Raw genomic sequence first — 11895 nt, 5'->3', positions numbered from 1 at the left:
GCAAGTATCTGGTGTTAGGGGCTGGAGGAAGTTGGGCGTTCCGTGGCGTCCGTTCTGCCAACAGGAAGTCTGGGTGTGGAGGAAACCTGGGCTGGGCTGAGTGCGGTCGGCTGCTGCGTCCGGGCGGTGGTCCGGGTGGCCGCCCCAGCCCTGTGGAGGCGGAGCCGAGGCGGGGCGGAGATCCCGAGGACGGCCCACCCGCCTGGAGGCGGAGCCCGGGCGGAGCACAGTCAGGTGACTCTCGGACTCCGCTGCACGTACCTCCTCCGGACCCGGACGGGAAATCCCGAGCCACGGCGGCTGCTGGTGCTTAAGGGGCGAGCCCCGCTGGAGAGCGGCTGAGCTGCCATGGAGCAGCGCGGGCTGGGGAGGCTGAGGCTCCCCGGGCTTCTGGCACTGCTGGCGGCCCTGGCGGCGCTGGCGGCGTGGAGCCCGCGCGTTTCTGCTTCGCTTGACCTAAGTCTTTGGCCCCTGCCTGTCTCTGCGATGACGACCCCGCGCTTGCTGTACCTCTCGCCCGGAAACTTCTTCTTCGGGCACAGCCCCTCTTCCAAGGCCGGCCCCTCCTGCGCCGTCCTGCAGGAAGCGTTTCGGCGGTGAGCGCTCCCGACGGGCGGCCAGGGAGGGGACCCGGAGACCCCGGGGCGGGGAGGGACGGACCACCCCTGGGACGCAGCGCAGGCGCCGAGAGGAGGAGCCCCTGAGAGCCTCTTAGCACCTGCACAGCCATCCAGCCTGGCCGACGCTCTTGCCCCATTTGACGGGTGAACCGGCCAGTGACCAGACCAAAGTCACGGGTCTAGAGAGAGCAGAGCTGGCTTGAACAGGCAGGAACTGAAACGCAAGCTCTTCCCCTGACCTCCCGTCCCGTCCCCCCACCCCCGCCTCCTAAGGGACTTCCCGGGTGCTCTGGAACCCTGTTTTGGAGTAGGGTGCTCAGAGTTTGTGGCTGTGTTCGCCTCGGAGAATGGAGTGGATGGAGGGTTAATGGCAGTTTATCTGGGGGGAGTTCTAAGAGGAAGATGGGTTCTTAAAGCTTGGGGACTAGGGGTTTCCCAGAGTGGCTTTTCGTTTATAGGCAGTTTCTCCTCCCCCAGTCTGGTAACAGTTCAGGTGGCAGAAAGTCCTTAGGTTGAAGCATTGCCCCAAACTCCCCTTCCCTTCCAAAACCTCTGTCCCATGCAAAGTGCTGGATAGCTTCCCCTAGCTACTTTGGTATGGTCACTGGACTGCAGTACCCGCTTCTCCTTTTGATTGCCAGAAACATGTGCTTGCTCTCCCAGCTTCCTGTTTAGATCCTTAGCACCTCTCAGCCCTCCAGCCTCAGGTCTGTAACCCCATTGGCCACAGGGTGAGTTGTGTAGTAGGGAGGCAGCCCACAGTGCTAGCTTTTTCTTTCTTCTTAAAATTGATGTCAAGTTGATTGGGAGGGAGGCAGGGCTTCTCTGGTGGCTCAGCTGGAAAGACTCTGCCTGCCAATGCAGGAGACACAAGAGACATAGGTTCCATCCCTCCCTGGGTGGGGAAGATGCCCTGGAGGAGGAAATGGCAACCACTCCAGCATTCTTGCCTGGAAAATTCCCATGGACAGAGGAGCCTGGCAGGCTACAGTCCATGGGGTCACAAGGGTGGGACAGGACTTACTGAGCAAAAGTAAGAGTTGGTTTGTGGTGGTGTGCCACAGCGCTAGCTCTGCTAACTACACCGTGTGCAAGGCGGATAGCCCTTGGGCAGGTGTCTCAAGAAGCCTGAGTCTTCGACTTGTCCTAAAGGGCAAGACTGTCCTAAAGGTGCCCTGAAGGAGTGTGGTTTGGTGCTCAGTGTACAGGTCCTTCCCTCCCTCAGATTTTGGTCGTTGTTCCCTGAGGTCATTAGAGCTTAACTGTGCTTGCAGGACACCAAACAGCTGGGGGGTAAATGCAGGACTAGTCACATCAGCACCTGCTGACCCCGAGCAGGTGAGCTCGGGGTGACCCCAGCTCGGCCTCGGACTCAGGCTTAGGCTGCAGAGACTTAGAAGGTCGACGGCAGAGATGGCTTCTTCTTCTTCAGCTGTGAACCACTAAATAAGAAGAGGGACAATGTTACCCTCATTTTAGATGCATGCTCTAATGAGTCTTTGGTGTTGAATCTGCCATCAGGTCAGAATGGCTAGAGTCTGGGTGAAGAAGTTATATCAAGGTGGTTGATTACCGGCCTTGGGATATTGAGAAGGAACAAGTACCTGAAGGCCATTTAATGGAAGATGTTGACTTGGGAATGTTTTAAAAACAAACACACCTCATTTGCTCTGGGACTCAGTTCGTACAACTGGATTTTCCTTCTGTGCCATGCTGCTGGTGATAAGCGAATGGTATGAGTATGGCAAGAAAGCGTGGCTGCTGTAAGGCAACCATGGTTAGACCACCAGAACTTGAAGAAGCTGTGAGATGGTTTAAAAAACAAGGCTTGGCATCCTAAGGGAGTGCAGGTAGTTATCTGAAGGCTTTGTCTAACTAATTTCTTCCCTGTGTGGCAAGCAGCTATTAATTATACCCTGCATGTTAGGAAGCAGATTATAAAACATTAGCCCTTATGGCTGAGACTTGAAAGCACTCAGGAGAGTGTTCTCGGAACCGAGGAGGGGCCTTTACTGCTTCAGAGAAAAGGCATGATGGAGTTGAAAAGGTTTAGAGATGATGGGATGTTCTAGAATGTGTAGGCCATGGAGAACAGGTAAAACCGAGGCCCCAATGTGATCAGGTCCTCATGGCTGCCCTCTCCTGAGGAACCCACTTGTGTCAGCCTCTGCTTTGAAACAGTATGCATTTTGCAGGCAGAGTTCTGTCTGTCTGGTACGTGGCTGCTTCCTTAGCTTTTAGAACAAGCTCACATGCCAGTTTTTTCTTTTTGCCTTTTTCCCTCCTTGGTTAACTGAAACTTTAGTTTCAGATCCTGACAAGCTAAAATGGGCTTTCCTGGTGGCTCATATGGTAAGGAATCTGCCTGCAATGCAGGAGACCCATGTTCAATCCCTGGGTCAGGAATATCCCCTGGCAAAGGGAGAGGCTACCCACTCAAGTACCCTTGCCTGGAGAATTCCATGGACAGAGGAGCCAGGCAGGCTACAGTCCATGGGGTTGCAAAGAGGTGGAGATGACGGAGCTATTGACTGTTTCACACACACGTCAGATACCACTGCATCAGATCCCTTTGGGTTTTCTGTTAGAGTTTTAATTTCCAGGGCCAAGCTTTTCCTTATTTGGGAGAAGCCAGCACCTGACTGAAATCTTAAAGCTGCTAACATCTTTAATTTCCCTTAATAATTTTTTAAAAATTTGTGGTAACGTATGGGATTTCTTTGGAAGGAATGATGCGAAAGCTGAAACTCCAGTACTTTGGCCACCTCATACCAAGAGTTGAGTCATTGGAAAAGACTCTGATGCTGGGAGGGATTGGGGGCAGGAGGAGAAGGGGATGAGAGAGGATGAGATCGCTGGATGGCATCACTGACTCGATGGATGTGAATCTGAGTGAACTCCGGGATTTGGTGATGGACAGGGAGGCCTGGTGTGCTGCGATTCATGGGGTCGCAGAGAGTCGGAAACAGCTGAGTGAATGAACTGAACTGAACTGACACATAAGATTGCTCTGTGCTCAGTTTTGTCTGACTTGTTGTCGCCCCATGGACTGTAGCCCGTAAGCCGCCTCTGCCCATATAATTTTCTAAGCAAGAATACTGGAGTGGGTTGTCATTTCCTGTTCCAGAGGATCTTCCCAACCCAGGGATGGAACCACCATCTCTGTGTCTCATGCGTTGGCAGCTGGGTTCTTTACCACTAGCGCCACCAAGGAATCCCTAGGATGCATTTTTAGCTATACAATTTTGTGATCTTTATTTCCTTTTGAATCTGTCAGGATTTTTTAATAGGGACTTCCCCGGTGGTCCAGGGGCTTAGACTACCTGGATGTTGCCAATGCAGGGGCCCAGGTTTAATCCTCAGTAAGGGAACTAGATCCCACATGCCAGAACTAAGGCTCAGCCCAGCCAAGTAAATAAATAATGTATTTTTAAATTATAAAAAGATTTTCCTAAGCTAATGATTTCCCTCAGAACCTTTATCTCTTTCACTGTCTCACTGGTTAACTTCCATACACTTCCAAGTTCATCAGAACTTTCCCATCTCTCCTTACTTCCCTGGAAAACACACAAGACAGTCTTATATATAAGTAGCTTATACAGCCTTCTGGCTTCTCAGAATCTGTTGCATATCTTAGGCTTTGAAGACTATGTGATCTTTTATCTTCTAGTACCTTCAAATGTTTATTTGCTACCCTCTTCCTCTGATAGTCGGGTGCCAGCAGAATGTAAATTTTCCAGGCCCTAGTGAGGATTCTTTGGTGTTACTAGCTGGGATACTTTTGTTGGAAGGTAACAGGAGTCCCAGCTCAGTCTGGCTTGAGCAAAGAGAAAACCTGTTACCTCACATGTTGTTTTTGCTGTTGTTCAGTTGCTCAGTCGTGTCCAACTCTCCGTGACCCCACGGAGGCAGCAGGCCAGACCTCTGTCCCTCAGCATCTTCCGAAGTTTGCCCAAGTTCTTATCTGTTGCCTTAGTGATTCCATCCTGCCATCTCCTCCTCTGACATCCTCTTCTTCTCCCTCAGTCTTTCCCAGCATCAGGGACTTTTCCAATGAGTCAGCTGTTCACATCAGATGACCAAAATAGTGGAGCTTCAGCTTGAGCATCAGTCCTTCCAGTGAGTAGTCAGGGTTGATCTCCCTTAGGATTGGCTCGTTTGATCTCCTTGCTATCCGAGGGACTCTCAGGAGTCTTCTTCAGCACTGCAGTTTGAAGGCATCAGTTCTTTGGTATTCTGCCTTCTTTACAGTCCAGCTCTCACAATCGTACATGATCACTGGGAAGACCACAGCCTTGACTGTATGGACCTTTGTCCACAGAGTAATGTCTCTGCTTTTCAGCATGCTGTCTAGTTTTCATAGCTTTCCTGCCAGTAAGCAAATATCTTCTGTTCTCATGGCTACCGTCACCATCCACAGTGATTTTAGAGCCCAAGACTAGGAAATCTGTCACTAACTTCCACCTTTTCCCCCTCTCTTTTCTTTTTTTTTTTGGTTCCCCCTCTCTTTTCCATGTAGTAATGGAAATTAATTAGCAGTAGCTAATTCGGTAAAGAATCTGCCTGCAAACCTGGAGACCCAGATTCGATCCCTGGTTTGGGAATATCCTCTGGATAAGGAAATGGTAACCCACTTCAGTATGCTTGCCTCGAGAATCCCGTGGACAGAGGAACCTGGCAGGCCACAGTCCATGGGGTCGCAAGAGTCAGACATGACTTAGTGTCTAAATCCCCACCCGATCGTGCCAGATGGCATGATATTAGTTTTTTTAATGTTTAGTTTTAAGCCAGCTCTTCCTCTCCCCTCCTTCACCCTCAGCAGGAGGCTCTTTAGTTTTTCTTCTCTTTCTGCCATTAGAGTGGCGTCATCCTTGTATCTGAGGTTGTCCCGCCTGTTTTGATTCCAGCTTGTAACTTATCCAGCCCAGCATTTCTCATGATGTGCTCAACATACAGGTTAAGGAACCAGGGTGACAGCAGACAGCCCTGTCTCCTCTTTCTCAGTCTTGAACCACTCAGCCGTTGGTGACTCAGATGGTAAAGAATCTCACATATTGGGATTTCAGGGCTAGTTGGCTACGTGGCTCAGCAGTATCATTAGGAAACCTGTACTCTTGTCATCTCTGACCTGCTCTCTTTGGTGTGGCTGCCACGTGTGTAGGTGTCACGTACAGAGAAAGTTTTCTTCTTGGTGCTCACCTCGGAGAAGAGAGCTCACCCTCCTCCCATCTCTGCCCCATCACTGGTCAGAATGGGCTTGCACACCCAGGATTATTGGTTTGATTACTTTTATAATGGGGACCTCATAAGAGTCGCTTGGGGTCGTGGCCCAGGCAACTTTAAAAATCACACTCTCAGAGACTCTGATTCTGAAGGTCTGGATATCAGTGAAAGTCAAAGTTGCTAGGTTGTGTCCAATTCTTTGTGACCCCGTGGACTATACAATCCATGAAATTCTCCAGGCCAGAAAAGTGGAGTGGGTAGCCTTTCCCTTCTCCAGGGGGTCTTCCCTACCCAGGAATGGAACCCAGGTCCCACATTGCTGGCAGATTCTTTGCCAGGTGCACCAGCAGGGAAGCCACTGGGCGTCAGTGCCTGTTTGCAAAATGCTCCCAGGTGATGCTGCTGTGCAGCTTGAGGTGGGAGCTTCTAGCTGGACTCATACCAGGTAGCAGGGGTTTGAGGAGTCAGCGACATCACCTCCTACCACGTATGTGTTTAAAACGCAGCTTGTGGTGTTCAGTCGCCAGTCACGTGAGATGCTTTGGGACCCTATGGACTGCGGCATGTCAGGCTCCCCTGTCCTTCATCATCTCCCGGAGTTGCTCATATTCATGCCCATTGAGTCCCTGATGCTATCTAATCATCTCATCCTCTGTCACCCCTTTCTTCTTTTGTCTTCAACATACACCGGAACCCACTCTAGTGTGGCAGAAATTGAAGCAGTAGAGAGTCTCTTGGTGAGGGTGAAAGACAGGGGAAAAGCTGGCTTAAAACTGAACATTCGAAAAGCTAAGATCATGGCATCCAGTCACATCACTTCATGACAAAGAGGGAAACAAGGGAAACAGTGAAAGTTTTCATTTTCTTGGGCTCCAAAATCATTGCAGACAGTGACTGCAGGCAGAAAATTAAAAGACTCTTGCTTCTTGGAAGGAAAGCTGTGTTAAACCTAGACGGTATGTTAAAAAGTACTGACATCACTTTGTTGACAAAGGTCCATATAATCAAAACTATAGTTTTTCCAGTAGTCCCATATGGATGTGAGAGTTGAACCGTAAAGAGATCTGAGCACTGAAAAGTTGATGCTTTCAAATTGTGCTGGAGAAGACTGTGGAGAGTCCCTTGAGCTGCAGGGAGATCGAAACAGTCAACCCTAAAGGAAATCAACCCTGACTATTCACTGGAAGGACTGGTGCTGAAGTTCTAATACTTGGGCCACCTGATGTGAAGAGCTGACTCTGGAAAAGACCCTGATGCTGGGGAAGATTAGGGCAGGAAGAGAAGGGGAGGACAGAGGATGAGATGGCTGGATGGCATTACTGACTCAATGGGAAAGAATTTGAGCAAACTCTGGGAGATAATGAAAGACAGGGAAGCCTGGTGTGCAGTACTTCAAGGAGTCACAGTCAGACCTGACTTAGCGAAGGAGCAATGGTTTAAAAATTTATTTGAATTTCTCTCACACAGATATTATGCCTACATTTTTGGTTCCTACAAGTGGCATCGTGGCTATAATAAAATTCCAAGTGAAATGGAGTTACAGAAACTTGAAGTCTCAGTCATCATGGACCCAGAGTGTGACAGTTTCCCCAGCATCACCTCGGATGAGTCTTGTGAGTACCTATGTCATGGGAATAGACTGTTCACAAAGCTGCTTGTTACAGACTCGAGGGCCAGAAGCTGACTCTACTCCATAAACTATTGTGAGCTCTTAACCAGTGAGTTTATAATTATTATTTTTAAAAATAACGCTTAGGGAACTTCACTGGCGGTCCAAGGTTAAGACACTGCACTTCCACTGCAGGGAGCACAGGTTTGATCCTTGGATGGGGAACGAAAGTCCCACATGCTGCACATGTGGCAATAAGAAATGACTAATTACTGTTAAAAGTCTGATGGCAAAACTCAAACATAATCATTGCAGGAAATCTTTAAGTACAGTAAGTGAAGAGGAGGAATTATTCATAATCCCAGCACTCAAGAGTTAACCTCTGTTACCTACATATTTTTTTTTTGCAGAGGAATGTATTTGAATACTTCACATAGACATAAATAAAAGCATAAGATAAAGAATGGCATGAAAAAGGGGTCTAGTTCTGTACATGCGTTTTTTCTGTTTTTCCTTTTTGCATGTCCTATGCTAAGTTGCTTCAGTCGTGTGTGACTCTTTGAGACCCCATGGACTGTAGCCTGCCAGGCTCCTCTGTCCACGGAATTTCCCAGGCAAGAACACAGGAGTGGTTTGCTGTTCCTTTCTCCAGAGAATCTTCATGACCCAGGGACTGAGCCCAAATCTCTCATGTCTCCTGCATTGACATGTGGGTTCTTTACCACCAGCACGACCTGGGAAGTCTCTTTTTTGCCTACAAACATGAATTTCACTAAATGTTTTTCAATGACAGCATTTTTAGTGGCCGAATAATGTTCAACCAACGGTGTGGTTGTGCCAAAACTTACTTGGCTTATCCCTTAATTTAAGACATCTAGATAGTTTATTTTGAAATTAAGCCTGTGTTCATAGGCATGATCTTTCATTCTCTTTTTTTGGCACAGTATGCGGGATCTTAGGTCCTGACCGTGAACGGAACCTGTGCCCCTTGCAGTGGAAGCACAGAGGCTTAACCACTGGACCTCCAGAGACGTCCCGACATGGTTTCTGTTTATAATTAAGTTGACGCATAGATAATGCAGAACTGAGAGGGGTGAAGTTTTTCACTTTTCATTTATATTTATGTTGTATTATATTTATATTCCATCTTCATTTATATTGATTGAAAATATAATCAACACTTAGCTACGTGATTTTCTTGTCTGCATAAAATATTACTGTCCAAGGCTTTTCCTAACTTGTTCTAGAAAGAATAAACAAATGGGCAGACCTTTTTCATAGCATGTACTGACTGGAGATTACATGGGATTGTATCAAGGAATCAAAGGAGCAATGGGTGATTTAAGATTAGTGCAGAACGAGCAGGCTGGTGAGTCAGGTGCTAAATAGGAAGGAAAATGCATATCTTAGAGAAGAGAGTAACCCCTTTGTTCTCAGGCTGCCTCACAGACAGGTAAAGTCCATCTCTTCATCCTTTTGATTAGAGATGAGATTTCTTGATGCCTTGATAACATCGTTTTGCAAAATAACTTCATTTCTTTTCCATTCTGTGGCTGTTCTTAGAAGAGAATCATGATGGTTTGCCCACATTAGTCATGTGAGTTGACAGCACTCAGACACTTTATGAATTAGATTTTGCAATCTGAATTGAGGAATGATCAGCAAATTACCAAGGAATCTTTGCTGACTGGCAGTACAATGACATATTGTAAAATACAAATGATGGAATGTGTCGAGGCTGGGGAGTCTTGCATTCAGCTTTGCAAACCCCATTTTTCTGAAAGGGAGACTTCTGGAGATAAGCTAACCATGAAATATTCTGGTTAAAGGATAAACTAGTTTTAAACTAGTTGTTGATGATGATGATGAGAGAAGTAACACACAAATGGAAATAACAAGATATCAACCGTTGTCCAAGGGTATGAGGAAATCTTGGAGAAGCTGATGAGTGTTAACAGCAGCATCAAGTAAAGTAGAAATAGGCACCTCCTCAGAACCAGATATAGACTAATTTCTACCACAGAGAAGTGATTACATACATCAAGAATGTTCTCTGTGGTTTGTCTGCCACAATGAACGTTTATAAGCAAAACGAATGTTCATCACCAGAAGAATGGCTGCGTATATCTTGTCAGTTGACTCTAGAGAATACGCTTCAACAATTGAGAATGAACAAGTGGAGTTACAGGGCTTCTGTAGTGTCCAGTGTTTAAGAATCTGCGGGCCAAGAGAGAGGCCACGCGTTTTGACCCTGATCTGGGAAGACCCCATCTGCTGAGGAGCAGCTAAACCCCACAGCCACAACTACTGCGCCCATGAGCCACACGACTGAAGCCTGCGTGCTGAGAGCCTGTGCTCTGCACAAGAGACGGCCACAGCGAGAGCCCCGTGCACTGCCGCTCGAGAGGAGGCCCCGCCAGCCCCAGCTAGAGACAGCCCAGGCGCAGCAGCGGAGACCCAGTGCAGCACGTGCCAGTAAACACGATACTTAAAAAAGAAATGGAGATAGAACGACATGGGGAACTTGCCAAGATCGATTGCTGAGTTGGACAAGGGGGGATACATCCTAGTGTGTACAGGGGGTCCCATTTACACACCGGCATAAATACAAGGAGGTGCGCATGAGGCAGCATCTGTTTCTTGCCGCGTGGATGCAACAGGGCCCAGGAAAGCCCTGCTGTTTCCTCTACGCAAGTAGGGGGAGTTCAGTGGGCATCTCAAAGGGGATTTTAGTCTTACCTGTAACATTTTATTATTCTAAAAAGAGGAATCCGTTGCTGTTATTTGCATGTATACCCTTCAAAGCAACAGTGTGGTGCAAAAAGTATAGAAAGGGATCATTGAAAGAGAGATGCCTTCGTTCCACCTCAGGGAGCTCATCGGTGTTAAGACTGAGAATTTGGCTGTGGAATAAAAATTCTATAGCTTATTTGTCCATATATTTAGAAAACACAATCTCCTCTGTATTGCTTTATATGTGTGGTTTCTGCATTGGGTTGAATCAGAGTCCTTTTAAATATCAGCCAGTCCTCAGCTGTTGGAAAATAACTGGCATCAGGTATATGCCACATGTTAATGGTCTTAGATAAGTCTTTGTGCTGACTGATCCCAGGAGATCTCAGAACTGGAATGTGGGAAAAGCTGGCTTTTAAACCGTGACCGGTGAAATGGTGAGTTCTATATAGGGAGCTTAAACTAAGGATTTAATAGAGGGGAGGAATCGTGATTCGGCTGTGGTCATAACAGCAATACAGTTCTTAGCCTGGCCTTTAGCTACCTCTCGACTGTTCGTCTGATGGAAAGGCTTCCTTGCCAGAAGATTGTCACCTGATTGTTGGCTGTTGATAGAGCTGTTTTCCCTATGTGTAGCCAACTGTTAGGCAACACCCTGGGTGATGGTGGTGCAGGGTGATGATGAAGCAGAGATAGCATGTTAAATCATGGACCTGCAGCCCTCGAGTGTCTTTGCTCTGGCAGAGTCTTCCCTGTCACATCCCTTTAGCTTTCAACCTCTGTGCTTTCTGGAGCTTTACACTATCTGTGGATGACTCCAGGAGAAGGCTCTCTAAACACGGAAATGACTGTTGTGGCAACCTCTAGTTGCACTGCGTGTGCTCAGTTGCACCTCGGCATGTGGCATCTTTGTTCACCAACCAAAGATTGAACTCCTATGCCCTGCGTTAGAAGGCAGATTCTGGACCACCAGTAAGGTCCCAGCAAATGAGTGTTAAGGAAGATTCAGGACAATGTTAGGGGTATTAGGTACAGGGCAAGTAGGGGGCACAGGGAGAGAATGGCCGGGGTAGAGAAAACTCTGGTCTTACAGGGTGCAAGACTGATACCAGAGGCTTCATCAGGAAATGAGAGGCACTGAGGAGTTTGTCCTTTTGACTTAAATTGTTAGCTTAAGTAAGACCCTGCTCTGTAGAGGGGTAGCAGGAGAGAACTCTCCAGTAAGGGAGAATGAGGAATCATGGAGATGACACCACGTTCCTGACTTGAGCTGCTCGGCTGGCTGGAGTCAGGAGAGGATGAGTCCAGAGCCCAGCAAGTGGGAAGAGGGAAGAGTCCAGTCTGGGGCTTGTGGAGTTTAAGGAAGAACCTACGGGATTTCTGGGGCTTCCCTGGGAGCTGAGCTGGTAAAGGATTCGCCTGCAGTGCAGGAGACCCTGGCTTGATTCCTGGGTCAGGAAGATCCCCTGGAGAAGGGGGTAGGCTACCCACTCCAGTATTCTTGGGCTTCCCATGTGACTTTGGCGGTAAAGAATCCCCAAGAAATGTGGGAGACCTGGGTTCGATCCCTGGGTTGGGAAGATCCCCTGGAGACAGGAAAGGCTGCCCACTCCAGTATTCTGGCCTGGAGAATTCCATGGACTGAGAACTCCATGGGGTCGCAAAGAATTGGACAGGTTTGAGCAACTTTCACTTTTCACAGGACATTTA

At 48.0% G+C, this 11895-nt stretch overlaps 1 protein-coding gene across 1 annotated transcript in view; it reads left to right on the top strand.

Annotated features, from left to right (window-relative positions):
* Positions 1-232: 232 nt before the first annotated feature.
* The window catches only part of HEXB (hexosaminidase subunit beta), a 32181-nt gene continuing 20518 nt past the window's right edge, over positions 233-11895 (top strand). Inside the window, exons 1-2 of the mRNA XM_004016882.5 lie at positions 233-596; positions 7311-7456. Of these exons, the coding sequence (XP_004016931.2) occupies positions 349-596; positions 7311-7456 (394 nt within the window). The 5' untranslated portion in view covers positions 233-348. The remainder of the gene's footprint in view (positions 597-7310; positions 7457-11895) is intronic.

This window comes from Ovis aries, chromosome 16 (assembly GCF_016772045.2).
Source record: "Ovis aries strain OAR_USU_Benz2616 breed Rambouillet chromosome 16, ARS-UI_Ramb_v3.0, whole genome shotgun sequence".
In the NCBI taxonomy this organism is placed as follows: Eukaryota; Metazoa; Chordata; class Mammalia; order Artiodactyla; family Bovidae; genus Ovis; species Ovis aries.
The sequence above is the reverse complement of the archived record's forward strand: the minus strand, read 5'-3'. Positions and strand labels throughout refer to the sequence as shown.